This window comes from Cupressus sempervirens, chromosome 5 (genome assembly GCF_028749045.1).
Source record: "Cupressus sempervirens isolate cs-2001-9-10 chromosome 5, ASM2874904v1, whole genome shotgun sequence".
NCBI lineage: Eukaryota > Viridiplantae > Streptophyta > Pinopsida > Cupressales > Cupressaceae > Cupressus > Cupressus sempervirens.
The window spans coordinates 256,707,313-256,721,439 of record NC_143122.1 but is presented as its reverse complement, the minus strand read 5'-3'; the positions used below and the strand labels follow the sequence as shown (position 1 = coordinate 256,721,439).

At 35.5% G+C, this 14,127-nt stretch overlaps 1 protein-coding gene across 1 annotated transcript in view; it reads right to left on the bottom strand.

Annotated features, from left to right (window-relative positions):
* Window positions 1–1,701: 1,701 nt before the first annotated feature.
* Window positions 1,702–14,127, bottom strand: part of LOC149555511 (Eukaryotic aspartyl protease family protein) — a 47,862-nt gene continuing 35,436 nt past the window's right edge. Inside the window, exons 3-10 of the mRNA XM_089829582.1 lie at window positions 10,613–10,854; window positions 10,069–10,296; window positions 9,766–9,901; window positions 9,612–9,682; window positions 9,402–9,504; window positions 9,242–9,308; window positions 2,425–2,496; window positions 1,702–2,213 (exon numbers count right to left, since the gene is read on the bottom strand). Of these exons, the coding sequence (XP_089685708.1) occupies window positions 2,005–2,213; window positions 2,425–2,496; window positions 9,242–9,308; window positions 9,402–9,504; window positions 9,612–9,682; window positions 9,766–9,901; window positions 10,069–10,296; window positions 10,613–10,854 (1,128 nt within the window). The 3' untranslated portion in view covers window positions 1,702–2,004. The remainder of the gene's footprint in view (window positions 2,214–2,424; window positions 2,497–9,241; window positions 9,309–9,401; window positions 9,505–9,611; window positions 9,683–9,765; window positions 9,902–10,068; window positions 10,297–10,612; window positions 10,855–14,127) is intronic.

Here is a 14,127-nt window from a genome sequence, read left to right as displayed (position 1 = left end):
GATAAACAAAAAAACAAAAAAAGACTTGACAAAAGCCCTTAGTAAAAGAATTTGATATGTGAATTGGAACTGATTGATCGGTCAACATTAAGAAATTGAATAACAAATTCAACTTAGAGAGATGTTAAACTAGATTGAAAAATTTCCATACTATTACCAAGATTTTGTGGTGACGAAATGCAGGACAACAAGTATTTGACTGATTGTGTGTCTACATAATAAATGATTAGCTGCACATTAATAAGCAACAAAATGTATAATCATTGGCTTTATTGGCAAATTGCGTGACAATTTGTAAAGGATATTGGGGTAGTCACAAACCATGAAGGGATGTAACTCTATTAATAAGCAACAAAATGAAGTCATGGGCTTTACTGGCAAATTACCTGACAATTTGTAAGGGATATGTGGGAGTCATGAACCCTGAAGATATGAGACTCCACAATGGAATCACTCCCGTCACGATTGTGACTCCCTAACTCCACAATAGAATCACTCCTCTAGGTCATGGCTCCCCAACTCCCTACTTATGTAGGGTAAAAAATGCATTGAAGTAAATTGGTAAACACATAACAACACAATCTTCAAAGGATATTCTCTAGTGTTGTTTGAAATAAACTTTCAATCCATCACACTGCTATTTACCTCATATATATATATATATATATATATATATATATATATATATATATATATATATATATATATATATATATATATATATATATATATATATATATAGTCTGAAATTAGACTCATACAATTTGGTGATTGAAGTAAATTATCACACAAAAGACCATTACAGATAGAATTGACAAAATATATATTCATACAAATTGTGTGTGTGTGTGTGTGTGTGCGGGCACGCGCGCGTGCGTGCGTGCGATTCAAAATTTTACTTTAATTGTGTTTGGATTCATTGCTTTGTTATCATACAAGTATAATAAGACAACTTTGTTATTATACAAGTATAGCATTAATAATGTAAAAAATCCAATTTGACATATGTTCCATGAAAATTGTTATTTACTAATATTTTTTACACGTTAACTTCTTTTACCTAATATATCAATTTATCTTCGTAGAAGTTCAATTTTCTTGTTAATCAAAAAAAAATTATGCACATGTTAGATATTCTTTACTTTTTCTTTACTTTTTTTAACATATTTTTATTTCTTCAGAACATGTCTTGTAAATATCTGTTAAGTGAATTTAAATTATGATCACCATAATCTTAAAGACTTTGATTGACATGTTTCTTATATAATAATTTGTGTTATCTAATTCTTAAGAGTCAATTCACCACATATTTAAATTGCATAAATCAAATGTATCCATCTCTCCCCCTCTCCCTCTATCTTCAACCCCACTTTCATCCACTCCAAAGTAACCACATTACCGGCAGGAACTTGATGAGTTTTCTTCGTCTTTCCTTCCACTTGAAAATCCTAATAGAAGCATTGAATAGCACCTTTTCCAAAATCTTGTACACTTCTGAAAATGATATATTACATTATTAATGCCCCTCATCCCTCAGTACTTATTACAAGATAACATTCTGGCAAAACGTTTTGAAGGGTTAAAAAATGTATTAGAAAATAAAAACTTCAAAAAACAGGTGATAACACTACTGCATATGCAGGGGAAATAAACTACGATCCAAAACACATGTAGTGTTGTTTCTACCGATCTCTCCTTCAATTTGACAATCTTAATAGAAAATTTGAATTTCTCTCTTTCTCAACGTCTTATACACATGAGGAATGATCAATAAGCAGTAGCCCTTATCCTTCATTGCTTATTGCAAGATTACATTGTGCTTGAAGAAAAAGGACAATAAAATATCTCTATCCGATAGATTTGGCTGTATATGAATACTTCATATATTACAACAATGAAATCAATGTGGAGCTTTCATGGTTCCTTTCAATGAGAGGACCACAGAAAACAAAATAAGGAAAAGGGAAAAACATGAGGTCAAGGCTATTCTCGTTGTACATCAAATCAAACGAGTGTAAGAATGGTGGCAGAGGCTAAAATTGAGAAAGCAAATTGCAAAAAAGGTGAGCTCATATGAACTGTGCCCTTACTACTATCAGGGTTAGCCGGTAGAGCTGCAGGGGATATAGCTGGCCTCCTAGATATTTCTGATGAATTAGCAGCCAGTGGCCCAGGTGATAATTCTGCACTGCCGCTATAAGTTGTGTGATAACCTGAATCACAAATTATGGAAGAACGTTAAAGATATTAATGCAAGGCTATAACTGTATGTTCCTATCAAACACAAAACCACAGAGCAGTTGTCAAGAACTCTCAAAATCTTTACATTACATTTAGTATTCAGTTTTTTATAGACATGTAAAAGTGATGTAAATTCTCCACTATGAATTTTAAACTATTCAATAAATACAGCATGTCACTTACAGTCGCTTTCCTTCCATCCCAGTTTGAGTTCTTCGCGATCAAAAACAATTTCATAACCTGACATGAAGTTCTCTGCATCGACATAATGGGTAACATTGTAAGATTGAAAGCAAAAGAATTAGGGTCACTACAGTAAAAATATATAACATGAAGGCTTTTTATTAAATTCTTAAGTGAAGAATGCTGCTAGTTCTTGTTATGGTAAAGATAAAAAATATAGTCATCAAAAAATGTGGTTACAAGTTTATTTCACAATTTCAGCAGATAAATATATACTCTGGATATTTAATTTTTTTAAGACTGATAACAAATATAGTCATCAGAAAAAGTGGCCATAACTTATCTCACAATTTCTGCAGATAAATATATATTCTCTGTGGACATACATTTAATAAAAGGACTATATTAATGTCAATAAATGACCAAGAATAGGTCAAAGGGACTCGAAAGTATTACAGTAGCAAAGTCTAGGCCAAAAAGGGCCCTAGACTCAGAAAAAAAGAAAATTAAATTATAAAAATAGACAAATGAAGGTAAACCTAAAATGGTAAGCTCAGAACAAGTATAAATAAATGTAGAAAAGGAATCCACAAGAGTGGTAGGAACGGATGAAGATCAATGCTGGTCCAGGGGATTGAATGTTATATCTGAAAATGTGTAGAGTGCTGCATGGAAATGGAAATGAATCCTTCGCAGTCCATGATAAAGGGTCACCTGTTTTGGGGTCAAGTGACGGTTTATAGTTATATGGGACTACACCATACTCCCTGCAGGAGACACCTGTGTTACAAGTGAGGTGTGCATACCTTACCCACTGCCGGATTTTAACTTGTGACCTCTCTTTCGAGGGTACACATTCTCCACACTCTCAGGTCAGCAACAAAACCATTTTCCTTGTGCTTTCTTATGCTGCATCCTAATGATGGATCATGGAATGTAATTCAAAATGTTGTTGAAAAAATATTCAACGCAATTGAATCGAGAAACTCTTCCAGATGATTATCATGGATTTTGGAAATCTGTTCTCTTTGGTTTGGCATAAACTCTTGATATATGGCATCTAAAAAAATGTTGAAATATTCAAAGTAATGCTGTAGACTGCTTCGGGATGCATTCTCTAATGCATCCATGAGTTCTCAGTTAGCTATAACAGTTTAGTTTGAAGCATTCCCTGATATATAGTAAAGCATTTATGGCAGGTGTTCAAAGGATCATCTCTGAATGAACAATTTGTTAACACATCACAATGAGTCAGTTTGTCTTACAGGCCAGATTTTCTCCAGTCATTGCGACTGCTTCTTGCACTGACAAACTCTCAGCATGTCCATTTGGGTGATCCTTGTGTCATCTGCATAATCCACAATATTTTAAAATTGTCACTTTATGCTCAGTGACCACAGAAGCAACCCAGGAATTGCACCTACTTTGAGAATCGCTCTCTAAAATTTATCCTGGGAGTAATTTAATTCAGCAGGCACATAAGAATGATGCATCTGAAATCTTGGCTGTGATCTTTGACTGCCTGCATCATGCATGGCACAACATCAATTTGGAAGTTGCTGACATCTCAAATCAACCAGCTTTGCCTTGTGTTGATTGAGGAATGAAAAATGAAAAGCATGGAATATAAAAGCATCAGGGTATCGAGAAGGGCATTTCAGAGTGGAGAAAAAATAAGACAGTTTTACTCTTAGGAGAGTGACGCTGTGTACAGCAGCTTGTGGCCTTTTAAGACAGAAACCTTCATGCGTGGATATCAGACCATACAAGGGAGGGAAATCCTCATAAAGCAGATTAGAGTTTTAGACTGTCATCAGGGTCATTATGTGGGTGTTATCAGATTTGCATGTATTTGTATTAGACTGGTAGATCTTAATGTTCAGGTATGTTTAAAGTTTAAACTTTGAAGTAGACATGAAAAATACAAAAAAAAAAAAAATCGGTGTGTTTCTGGGGTTATTATTTGTGCATGAGTGTTAGTTAACAAATTGGGCTTCAACAAAATCCTTGAATCTTACCCTTGAAACCTATCTATCAACAACAGTTGAGTGAACCGTGACAGTTCATCTCTGAATTTTGATGTACAGCTCCTTTTGTTGGATAGCAAAAACAATTACAACAAGGTGTGTGCTTCTAACCAGAAAGCAGGAAGGGAAACTAACACCCATTCATCACTATTAGACAGATGTGACTGTTTTTATAGCTAGAAGTAAATAGTGATGAGCAAACAAAGATCACCACCCAGCACCAATGAAAGATAATAAGAAATCAACAACGACGCCTTTGAATAACACAAATAGACTTGTGAACCAAGTCAGTACAGCTGATCATATACATGATTTAGTATCACAGGGATTCGATTAAGAAAATGATTGCATAAGCACAAAGGGAGATTACAATCTAAGAGGATACAAAAGAGCACAAAGACTCAGAAAGATCTTTTCTTTATTTCTTTAAACAGACTCAGAAAACAAAAAGGCCTTCTTCCCTGCAATAATAGAAAATATTCTTCAAAAGAACTGCTTCTTCCTTTTACCAAAATAAATTTAGGTTGCCCTGGACCCTGATTGAGTCAACACTCATGCCTCAAAGGGCAAGGGGAATCAAAAAGCAGACATGTACCATGTCTTTTGACTTCATATTTAAAGACTTGTTCCTGGATGAATTGGTTTACCTACTGTAATTGTTCCTTAGAAGCATGACTGTCTTTCTCCATTTGTATTAATCACAAAAGATAAAATCATATGACCTTCAGATTCGTAATCCATCCTAATCATGCATATTCTCCCAATTTCTGTGATATACATTCCAACTGTTTCTAGATTACCACTATTTCACTGCTGCAGCTGAGGCCACTTTTCTGCCACCTTCTGATTATGAGCATCAAGTCGTATATACCTCTGTTTTGATCATTCACATCTGCAGATCTTAGAGGACAGGACTAGTCCTCACATTTTCCCCTGTAACATACAAACAATTGTTGACTACATAGGTACTAAAGAGATGCCTCTGTCTGAACATATCTGGTGCTTGGTACCATAGACCACCCTTCTCATAGATCCCCATGATGGGTTTTTCCTTAAACAAATAAAGATAGTATCCCCTAGAGATAGTACATACAAGGTCAAGTAACTTACCTTATTCAGAAGGCGCAAGGGATGTAATGTCCCCGTTATAAAATAAATAATAATTTAATCTTTGTAACGGGCCGATTGATTTATTTTATCTCGGACCCATTTTTATTTTGTTTTCGTAGTTTGTGTTGCCGTCAGCTAATTTTGTACACCCTTGGAAAGCTTTTCCCGACAGGTATTTAAGCACAGCTCATAGGTAGACTATAGATATGCTTTGGAATATATTTTCTCTGGACTGTGGATACCTGTTGGAGTTCGAAATTGTTCGCCATTTCAGAAGTGAAAGATCTTCCCTATTTGGCTTGTGCATTTTCAATGGGATTCAACCCTCACCCTATTCCGTTGGTGTTCTTCTTGGTCTGTATTTGGCAAATTGAGGATTGATTGCATTTTAGTACTTGTTGGTGAATCTTTGAACTCTGCATATGCAACTTGTGTATGTTACTTCCTGCATTTTTAAGTGGTATCAATTGGCATGTACTGTTGAATCATCTATCTGCGCTACAGGAACAATACTATTCGGCAGTGGACACTTTAGATTCACCGTACAGCCTCATTATCTCCTACACAGCTCTCTCCATCCGTATGGCCTCTAACTCCTTCATACCATTCTCTATCCTCATCATACGGCTAGTTTCTCTGCCCGTACGGCTTCATTAATCTCTTCGTACTACTCATACTCCACACACCGTACGGCATCATAATCATATGCCACCATACAGCCATCTATTAGCACCATACAGACTGCCAAATCACCCCCCATACAGCATCCTGCACACAACGTACGGACATCCTACCGTACGGTTTTCAGCTCTCCATACGCCATCTTGTCATCGTGTATGGCCCTCTTGCATCACTCCACCCACCGTACGGACACACATTTCAGAGCATACGCCCTTCTTTCAGCCACCGTACAACACTATCAAGTTCGAGTTTGAGTCTTGCCTTGCACATTATAGACCGTACGGCCTCAATTCAGGAGTTGGTACATTGATTAACGAGGTCATAGCGAGTACGACACATTACAAGGGACAGAGGCTGCCCTAATTGGTATGTAGGATCAGATGCGTATAAAGAAACACGGCCATCTCAATAGATTCATCCTTCCGTGATGCAAAAGTTCTTTCTCAGAGAATAAAAGTGACTTCCAATAATACAAACCTTAAAATAAATGGAAAAATTGTGGAACCTAGATTATGCAAGCAAAGCAATGGCTTGATATCAAAGGTAACACATGCTCTTGTGCACTTTCACCCTTTGAGACTTTCTCTTAGGAAGTCAAACAATTGTTTTGATGCTTGGTTGATCAACAATGCCATGTGTCAAGCACACGTTTCTTAGCATCTATCAGTGTTAGATCAACATCTACTACACAGTAGCGCCCTCCATTTTTTTCATGCAACTTACCCTTGCTTCAACTTAGACCTCCTTTGAGTCACCTGCTACCTTCTACAAGAAAACCATGGAATTTATGTCATGGTACCGATCAAGGCTTTCATTCATAATTTAAATTGATTCCAACATTGGTGTTTATAGAACTGACTTGGATCATGACAACAGCAATCTTTTGCAATATTTTGTTTGGCATATCTTATATCATTACATGAATTCCACAATGGCGCCAACCATCTGTTACATGAAACTGCGCACATTAATAGAGCCATATGTGATCCCCTATCCGCCAACATCTATATCAATTGCAGTTGTTTGCCCTGTAGTTTTAAACATAAATTCTAGAGCTCTATGATATACCCCAACAATTACTTCGTAACAAATTGGTTTGTTGAAATTTGAAGGAACAGAGCTCCTTTTTTATCTCAATGTAAGTGACCCTTATATCGCCCTCACAGATGTAAGTGGAAACTTTGCCGGTGATTGTAGAAAGATCTCATCACCCGACTATAAAGCTGTATCAGGTGTTTTAACGCCTTTGGAACTGATCAGGCATTTGTCAATGATGAGGGAATAGTCTTCAAATTTTTCTTCCTACTGAGACAAAGTTCCATACTAACGAGAAACACGGCGATTCACATGATTCATGCAATTCGGCGATTCGATTCAAGCCAAACGATTTTTTGTGAATCGGTGAATCGAATCAGTGATAAAGGGTTTATGAAATAAGTTGCTCACTAAATTTCAAGGGTTTTTTTAATTTGACGATTCGTGAATTCAATTCCAATTCACGGCCGATTCGCAATTCAATTCGGCCTTGCTGATTCCAATCCAATTCCGATTCTCGTTAATTTGAGACAAACCCTTTACTTCCATTTGCCTATGTTTCAAATATTCAACAAAGCCCTATTATCGAACCACGTGCGGATCCCAAAACTAATAAATAGGTATGAAGGCCTGATCAGGAACTTGTAGGTGTTGTCGCTGTTCTGAGAAAAGGAGAACTTCTAGAGCTCGTATCGGGTTTTGAAGGTGTTCATAGAAATGATGGAAAGTGTCCACAATCTACTGCATTAAACAGTGCTGTATGGATCATTAGCTCCCAATGTTTATTTTAATATGCGTTTGCTCGTCGGCCTTCTAAATGATTCTTGAAACTTTCTTATTTCCAACAAAAGCATCTCATTCACATGTGCTACTTATATTTTGTGTATTACTTCACGGCTTTGTCCTCATCGGGTGTTGTCGCTGCATTTTGAATGTTGAAATTGCTTCATTCTCCCACATCAGGCTCCTATAGCATTTTAAGAATGACAAAGTACGGTGATAACATGTAGGAGGGGTTCTAGAATTTCTTTTGGGTTCCAAAAGCAAGGTTGGAACCTATCCGCTCAACTTGCTGTTTTTCCCTTTTTATATATCTTCTCACCCTTTGCATATCAAGCCCTATTTTCAAAGCCATGTGATTACACAAACGCATATAAATCGATAACTTTTAGCATTGATTTGTCTTTCACATTGATATCCCTGTCCCTTTTGAATCACATTGCTTGGTGATTCAGGAGTCATTCATTAAAATAAGGTTCATTCTCATTCTTTGACAATCAGCCTAATTGGCTTCAAATCCCATCTACACATCAGGGAGAAAATAACAATGTTTGAATACTTCATGTGCACGAGTTAGTACTTTCACTGAAGCTTAGTGCCACAATGTTCCTTCCAAAAATTCAAATGAGGACTCATTGTGATCAGACCAATCATATTTATTAAACCCGTTATATAGGTATGGATCAGAAACCTGGAAGGTATTGAATAATTTAGAGCTAGAAGCACCCAAAGATAAACCATCATGATGAGAGGAGACTTGAACAAATCCAAGACATTGGCAAATTTTCAAATGGGTCAAAATTAAGCAAAATTGAGTAAAAGCATTCCTTAGATGGTTGAAATAATGCGTTCAATAATGCAGCTTCTTTGCCATTAAACAAAAGCAGTGAAGAAAATGGGCAAGCTTTAGAAAGTAACTCAAATTTCATAATTAATCTCGAAAGATATAGGGGGCAGTAAAGCAAAAAATATTTCATATTGAATAGAGTCAGTAATACATTCACAGAAGTGAATAAATAATAATTCTATAATTATCTTATAGTTGGCTCCCTCTAAAGTTGAGAGACCATGCCCAACAGTATTACAACTGTAAAGTTCCTCTTTTCCTTAATGGACTTTAAAGAATGGGCCAGAATAGAAACCATTTGTAAGAATCAATTTAGGCTTAGGGTGCATGAACATACCACCAATAATTGTAATGCTTGAGCTTGGAAGCACTGCCAGACAGTAAGCTGCCACATTCGTAGGTTCCTGCCAAAGAAAAAAGAATATAAGACAAAATCTAAGTGGACATGTTTAGCAAGAGAATACCTGGTTCAAATTCCAATGATACTGAAAGTTTACCCGATCAATAATAATTTTTAAAAATGGTTGATGAAGAGTAAATCTATCTCCTTCATTGAAGATCAAGGATATCTCTGGTGCTTTGGATATACTCTGATCATCACTGCACAGCTATTATCAAAAATATTACTTCTTTGCCAATGATGTTTCTATGAATGCTACTGGAAAAGGAAAGAGAAAAATACATAATTTTGTAAAATTTGCACGAACCTTGGACTATAACAAAACTCGAAAGGGATGTCATTTATTGTTACTGTGGGATAAGATACCTGTAGGTGAAACTGTTGCAGTGCACACATTAGTTAATTGGGTCACTCCTTAAGGGTGTAGTTTATATAAACAAAAGATGGTTCTAGTAGCTCACATTTGAGGTAAGAGATTTATATGCTGAATCAGCCAAATATGTAAATGAAGTGCCAGTATCAAAAAGAGCTTCAAATGCAGTTGAAATATTCTTTTCTCCTACATAAAATTCCTTCACACCTACATTATAAGCTGGGCTGTCATCCAATATGCAAATTTATCAGCATGTAAACCTTTTGAATGATTGCTAAATAATAAATATTTAGTTATGATTTTAGCAAAACTTTACATTTACAATACTATTTAATGATTCAAGGTCGTATGATAATCAGAGTTTCATAGACACAGAATTGTCATCACTTACCGCTTTGGATCAATGATAAAAGATGTTTTCTTTTGGTCTGAACTTCCTTTATAACCAAAGGTAAACCTTCCAATAATCCCATTGCTTGGGAAACACATGGAGAAATAATTTCCCACAACACCTGATTTTGATAAAATGGTAGGTACAGATATATTTTCTATGCCGAGCCCAAGTAGACCATCTGGAGCAGCACCATTTATAAATGCACCAGTTTGTATACTCCCACACCTATCCAGTGCAACATGCAACATGCCAAAGCCACATCAACATAGTCTTAATACAGTGATAGCACCTTAAAAGGAGACCACTAGATAGTTTATAGTCAATATCAGGTCATCTCAGTGAGTCATAGGTATTCAACATTATCTCAGATTGCTATCCAGATGTGAGAAAAAATGTTTCTATAAAACTTAAGTCTGAGAGGATGTAATCTAAACTTTAAAGTATTTAATCTGAATTTTGTTCCTCTAAAATATACCCAGAAAAATGACTGTGCTATCAATTCAGCGCCGAGATTCATGAAAGAGGAAGAAACAGATCATACCCAAATGTGATCGGTGCCTTCACCACTTCTCCATTATGTCCACTATTGCCAGGAGTCAAATAAAGAATGTCCTCTACTAAAGTTCCTGAACTGGATGTATTTGCAGAAACATAGGAAATATTGTATGGGCATTGATCTGTAGACTTTGAGCAGCTCTGTGATTGAACACACAGATCACTAGCACAAGTAACAGGCTTAAATGTCTGTGATGCAGATGGACTGTAGGTCTCAAAAGTAACATTCTGTTTACACCAGATTAACCATCAGTGAGAAAATATTTCTTATTGTGTAATACTCATCAAGTCCAGAAAACAAACAGGTACAAAAAAAGCTATTTAAGAATTGTATAAGGTGGACCAAGACATCAGTTCCCTAGAGATCTGTAAAATTGAATGTTTGGTGGTAGAAGAAAATGTACATATTGCTATTGATGCTCACAATTTTCTAAATCACATTGGACTTTGTGAAAGAAGGAAATCTGCAAAGATGTGCTTTTGTTTTAAAAAAACCAATGAAAGAAATACAGGACTATTCAAATAATGATTAGCATGTCAGACAAAATAAATTGAATTCTAAATGGATAATTCATGCCTTTAATAGTATCAAGAAATTATTAGGAAAGACTTGATTTTATCATTTGTCTCTCATAAACACAAGAATGGAATGTTCAAGTCAAGGTAATGGCTGGTGACTTTTGAATTTTTTGTTAGTTTGCTGACAAATTAGAATTTATCAGGCACAGTAGGATTTTATTATCAGAGAAGATTCATGTCAGAGATAAAAGGGTAAATTAAATGATGAAAAAAACATGTAATAAGACATGGCAAGCAAGCAACAACATCAGGGTAGAGACATCCAATTCTAGAGGTTTTTAACTTTTTAACAATAAAAGCAAACATTCAACTATATCCTCACAACAAACCATGAGGATCTGTATCCTTGTTCCTCTAAAGGAGAATTTGCAAAATTTTATGATAAAAGACAATGCTCTTTATTGAATGGTATGTTGACCTGCAGTTAAATTATGAAAAAATGAAAATTTAGCATTCTAAATGGTATTTCCCAAAGTTGACACATTCACTCCTGGAAGGTGAAATTTATGATTCGGTTTGCTGCAAAGTCGGATTCAGTTCGGATTCACTAAAAACTCTGCCACAAGGTAATTCGCTCAAAATTCTCGCAGGACCCTGAAAGAATTTGGACGAATTTGGAAGACTTCTGACTTGGACGGAGAAACCCGGAACAAATTTGGGCCGAATTTGACTGAAAACATTAGTTTCATTTAATTTTTCGTTAAGCTTTTTGGCCAACTTAGGTCTACTCGACCCTCCAACCCTAAAAGTGACCACTAAAAAGACCAAAAGGTTGTTTTATATATCATTTGTGCATTTGTGAATGAAGAGAAAAACTCATTACCTCCATTGCTAAACTTTCTTGTTTGGTTGCCATTGCGCAAGAAGTATGAACTTATTTGCTGCATATATATATATATATATATATATATATATATATATATAATAAAAATAATAATAAGCTTGTACCGATTAATACAAAACAAATCCGAATCCAACCCAAAAAAGTATTTGGACAAATTATGAAACTGAATCTCAAACCTGCATCTGCACCAAAATCCAAACTGGCAACTTTGGTATTTTTTAAGGATCTTATTAGGCAGAATTAGCTTTTTAACTTTATAATGCTTTATATCAAGATATGTAACCTACCGTCATAACAGCACACTTCCTATCAGACAATCCTGTATCTGCATATAAATACCTTCCTATCCATTCATTCACTCTTAATCTAGCAAATTATATATTGTGTCTTGTACTTAAATATTTAGTATTTTTTTTAGTTTACTATCTGCACCTACTAGATATATTATAAGTGTTATCAGAGTTAATTGAGACTCCGCTAATGTCCATGGAGACCTATGGATAGACTTAATTTATATTTGGTAATTTAAAATAACTCTCCTCCTTTCATGTAGTAGATAAGTATCAAGTCAACTACCTAACATGGGAAATAAAAAATGGACTCTCAACGAAGTTTTGGAAGGACTCACGAAATGGCCTCCCTGCAACAAATATCACCTAGAAATACATTCAATACAATAGAGAACAAAGATGGCATGGAGTACTGAAGTGGAGGACTTCCTTTTCAAAAGAGAAACTGTACGTATCAGTAAATGGCAATGGAATGACCTTATGGATCTTGGCATCTTGGTAGGACAGCAAAGATCTTTACGAGACATTATGCAGCAGAGGACAATATTCATCTCAAAGGAAGTAGTAATAAGCAAATGCTCGCAGGGGCTATGTGCAAGATTAGGCTGGAGCTCAGCTCTACAAAACAACATCAGGGAAATGTTCATCTTGTGGCCAAGCTAACAAAACAATCAACCTTTACATGCCTATGGATTATCAGCCCATCTATTTTAATCCAGAAACTTTCAAAAGAGAAAAAATCAGGCATCCCAAGCAACTGCACTCACTCTAGATTCCTATCTCACTAAAATTGAAGGGACCATACCTGAGGTCGCTAACAAGTGACGGCAAACTGATTAACCAGCCTGTTAAAAGAAGAAAATTTTCAGCATCCGGCAGTAAAGTTACCTCTAAATGGCATGGATTAAGAGCAATCCCCATCCATGTCCATTGGAGTCTATTCCAAGTCTAGGCAACTATTATGATAATAGATAGCATCTATTATTAGTTCATGGCTATCTATTTGTAATCTATTGTAAATATTAGAATATTTCTAATATTAGTTAGTCTGTAGTTATTTGTTGGCTTTCTTTTAGCTAGAATAGAATATTTCTATTCTTTACAATCGTTTCCTAGCGAAGCATCGTTCAATTCTTTTGTATATATTGACCTCTTGGTCCCTATTAATAACAAGCAAGTATTTTACCAATTACATCGTAATATGGTATCAGAGGCACTTCTTTAAAAAAAAATCAAAAAATCATAATTTCTTTTCTGAACTTATTAGACCCTATTTTTGAAATTATTTTTCTAAAATATTTTCTTCAAACTAGGGTTTGTCCGAGAATATTGACCATCAATATTTATCGTTTCTTTCTGGCCATATTTTTGGGCATTTCCATCCACTTTTTCTGCACATCTAGGGCTGGGAGCATTGCCAAGGGTCTCTTAAAACCCTCACTAACAAATTTGCTGCAAATTCCCTATTGATTTCAAGTTCTTTTCAGCCCCAGACATTAATGTTCAAAACCCTAATTTTTGGGCTCAAAAATTATTTTGATTGCAGACTTTTGGTGGGTTTTTCAAGTACCCAACTAGGTTGTCGTCAGATTTTTTTGGGTGCCTCAATTTTTGAGCCAGCAAATCCAGAATCTAACATATTCTTTTTGGGTTTTCCAAGCTCTTCTAGGTACCCCTCCAATTTTTTGAGGTATTTTGTTTTTCCTCAAAGTACGTGCCTTCACAAAATTTCACGCTTTTTATTGAAAAACGTGCTATGGCATCTCTAACTAATATTTTGCTTGAGAG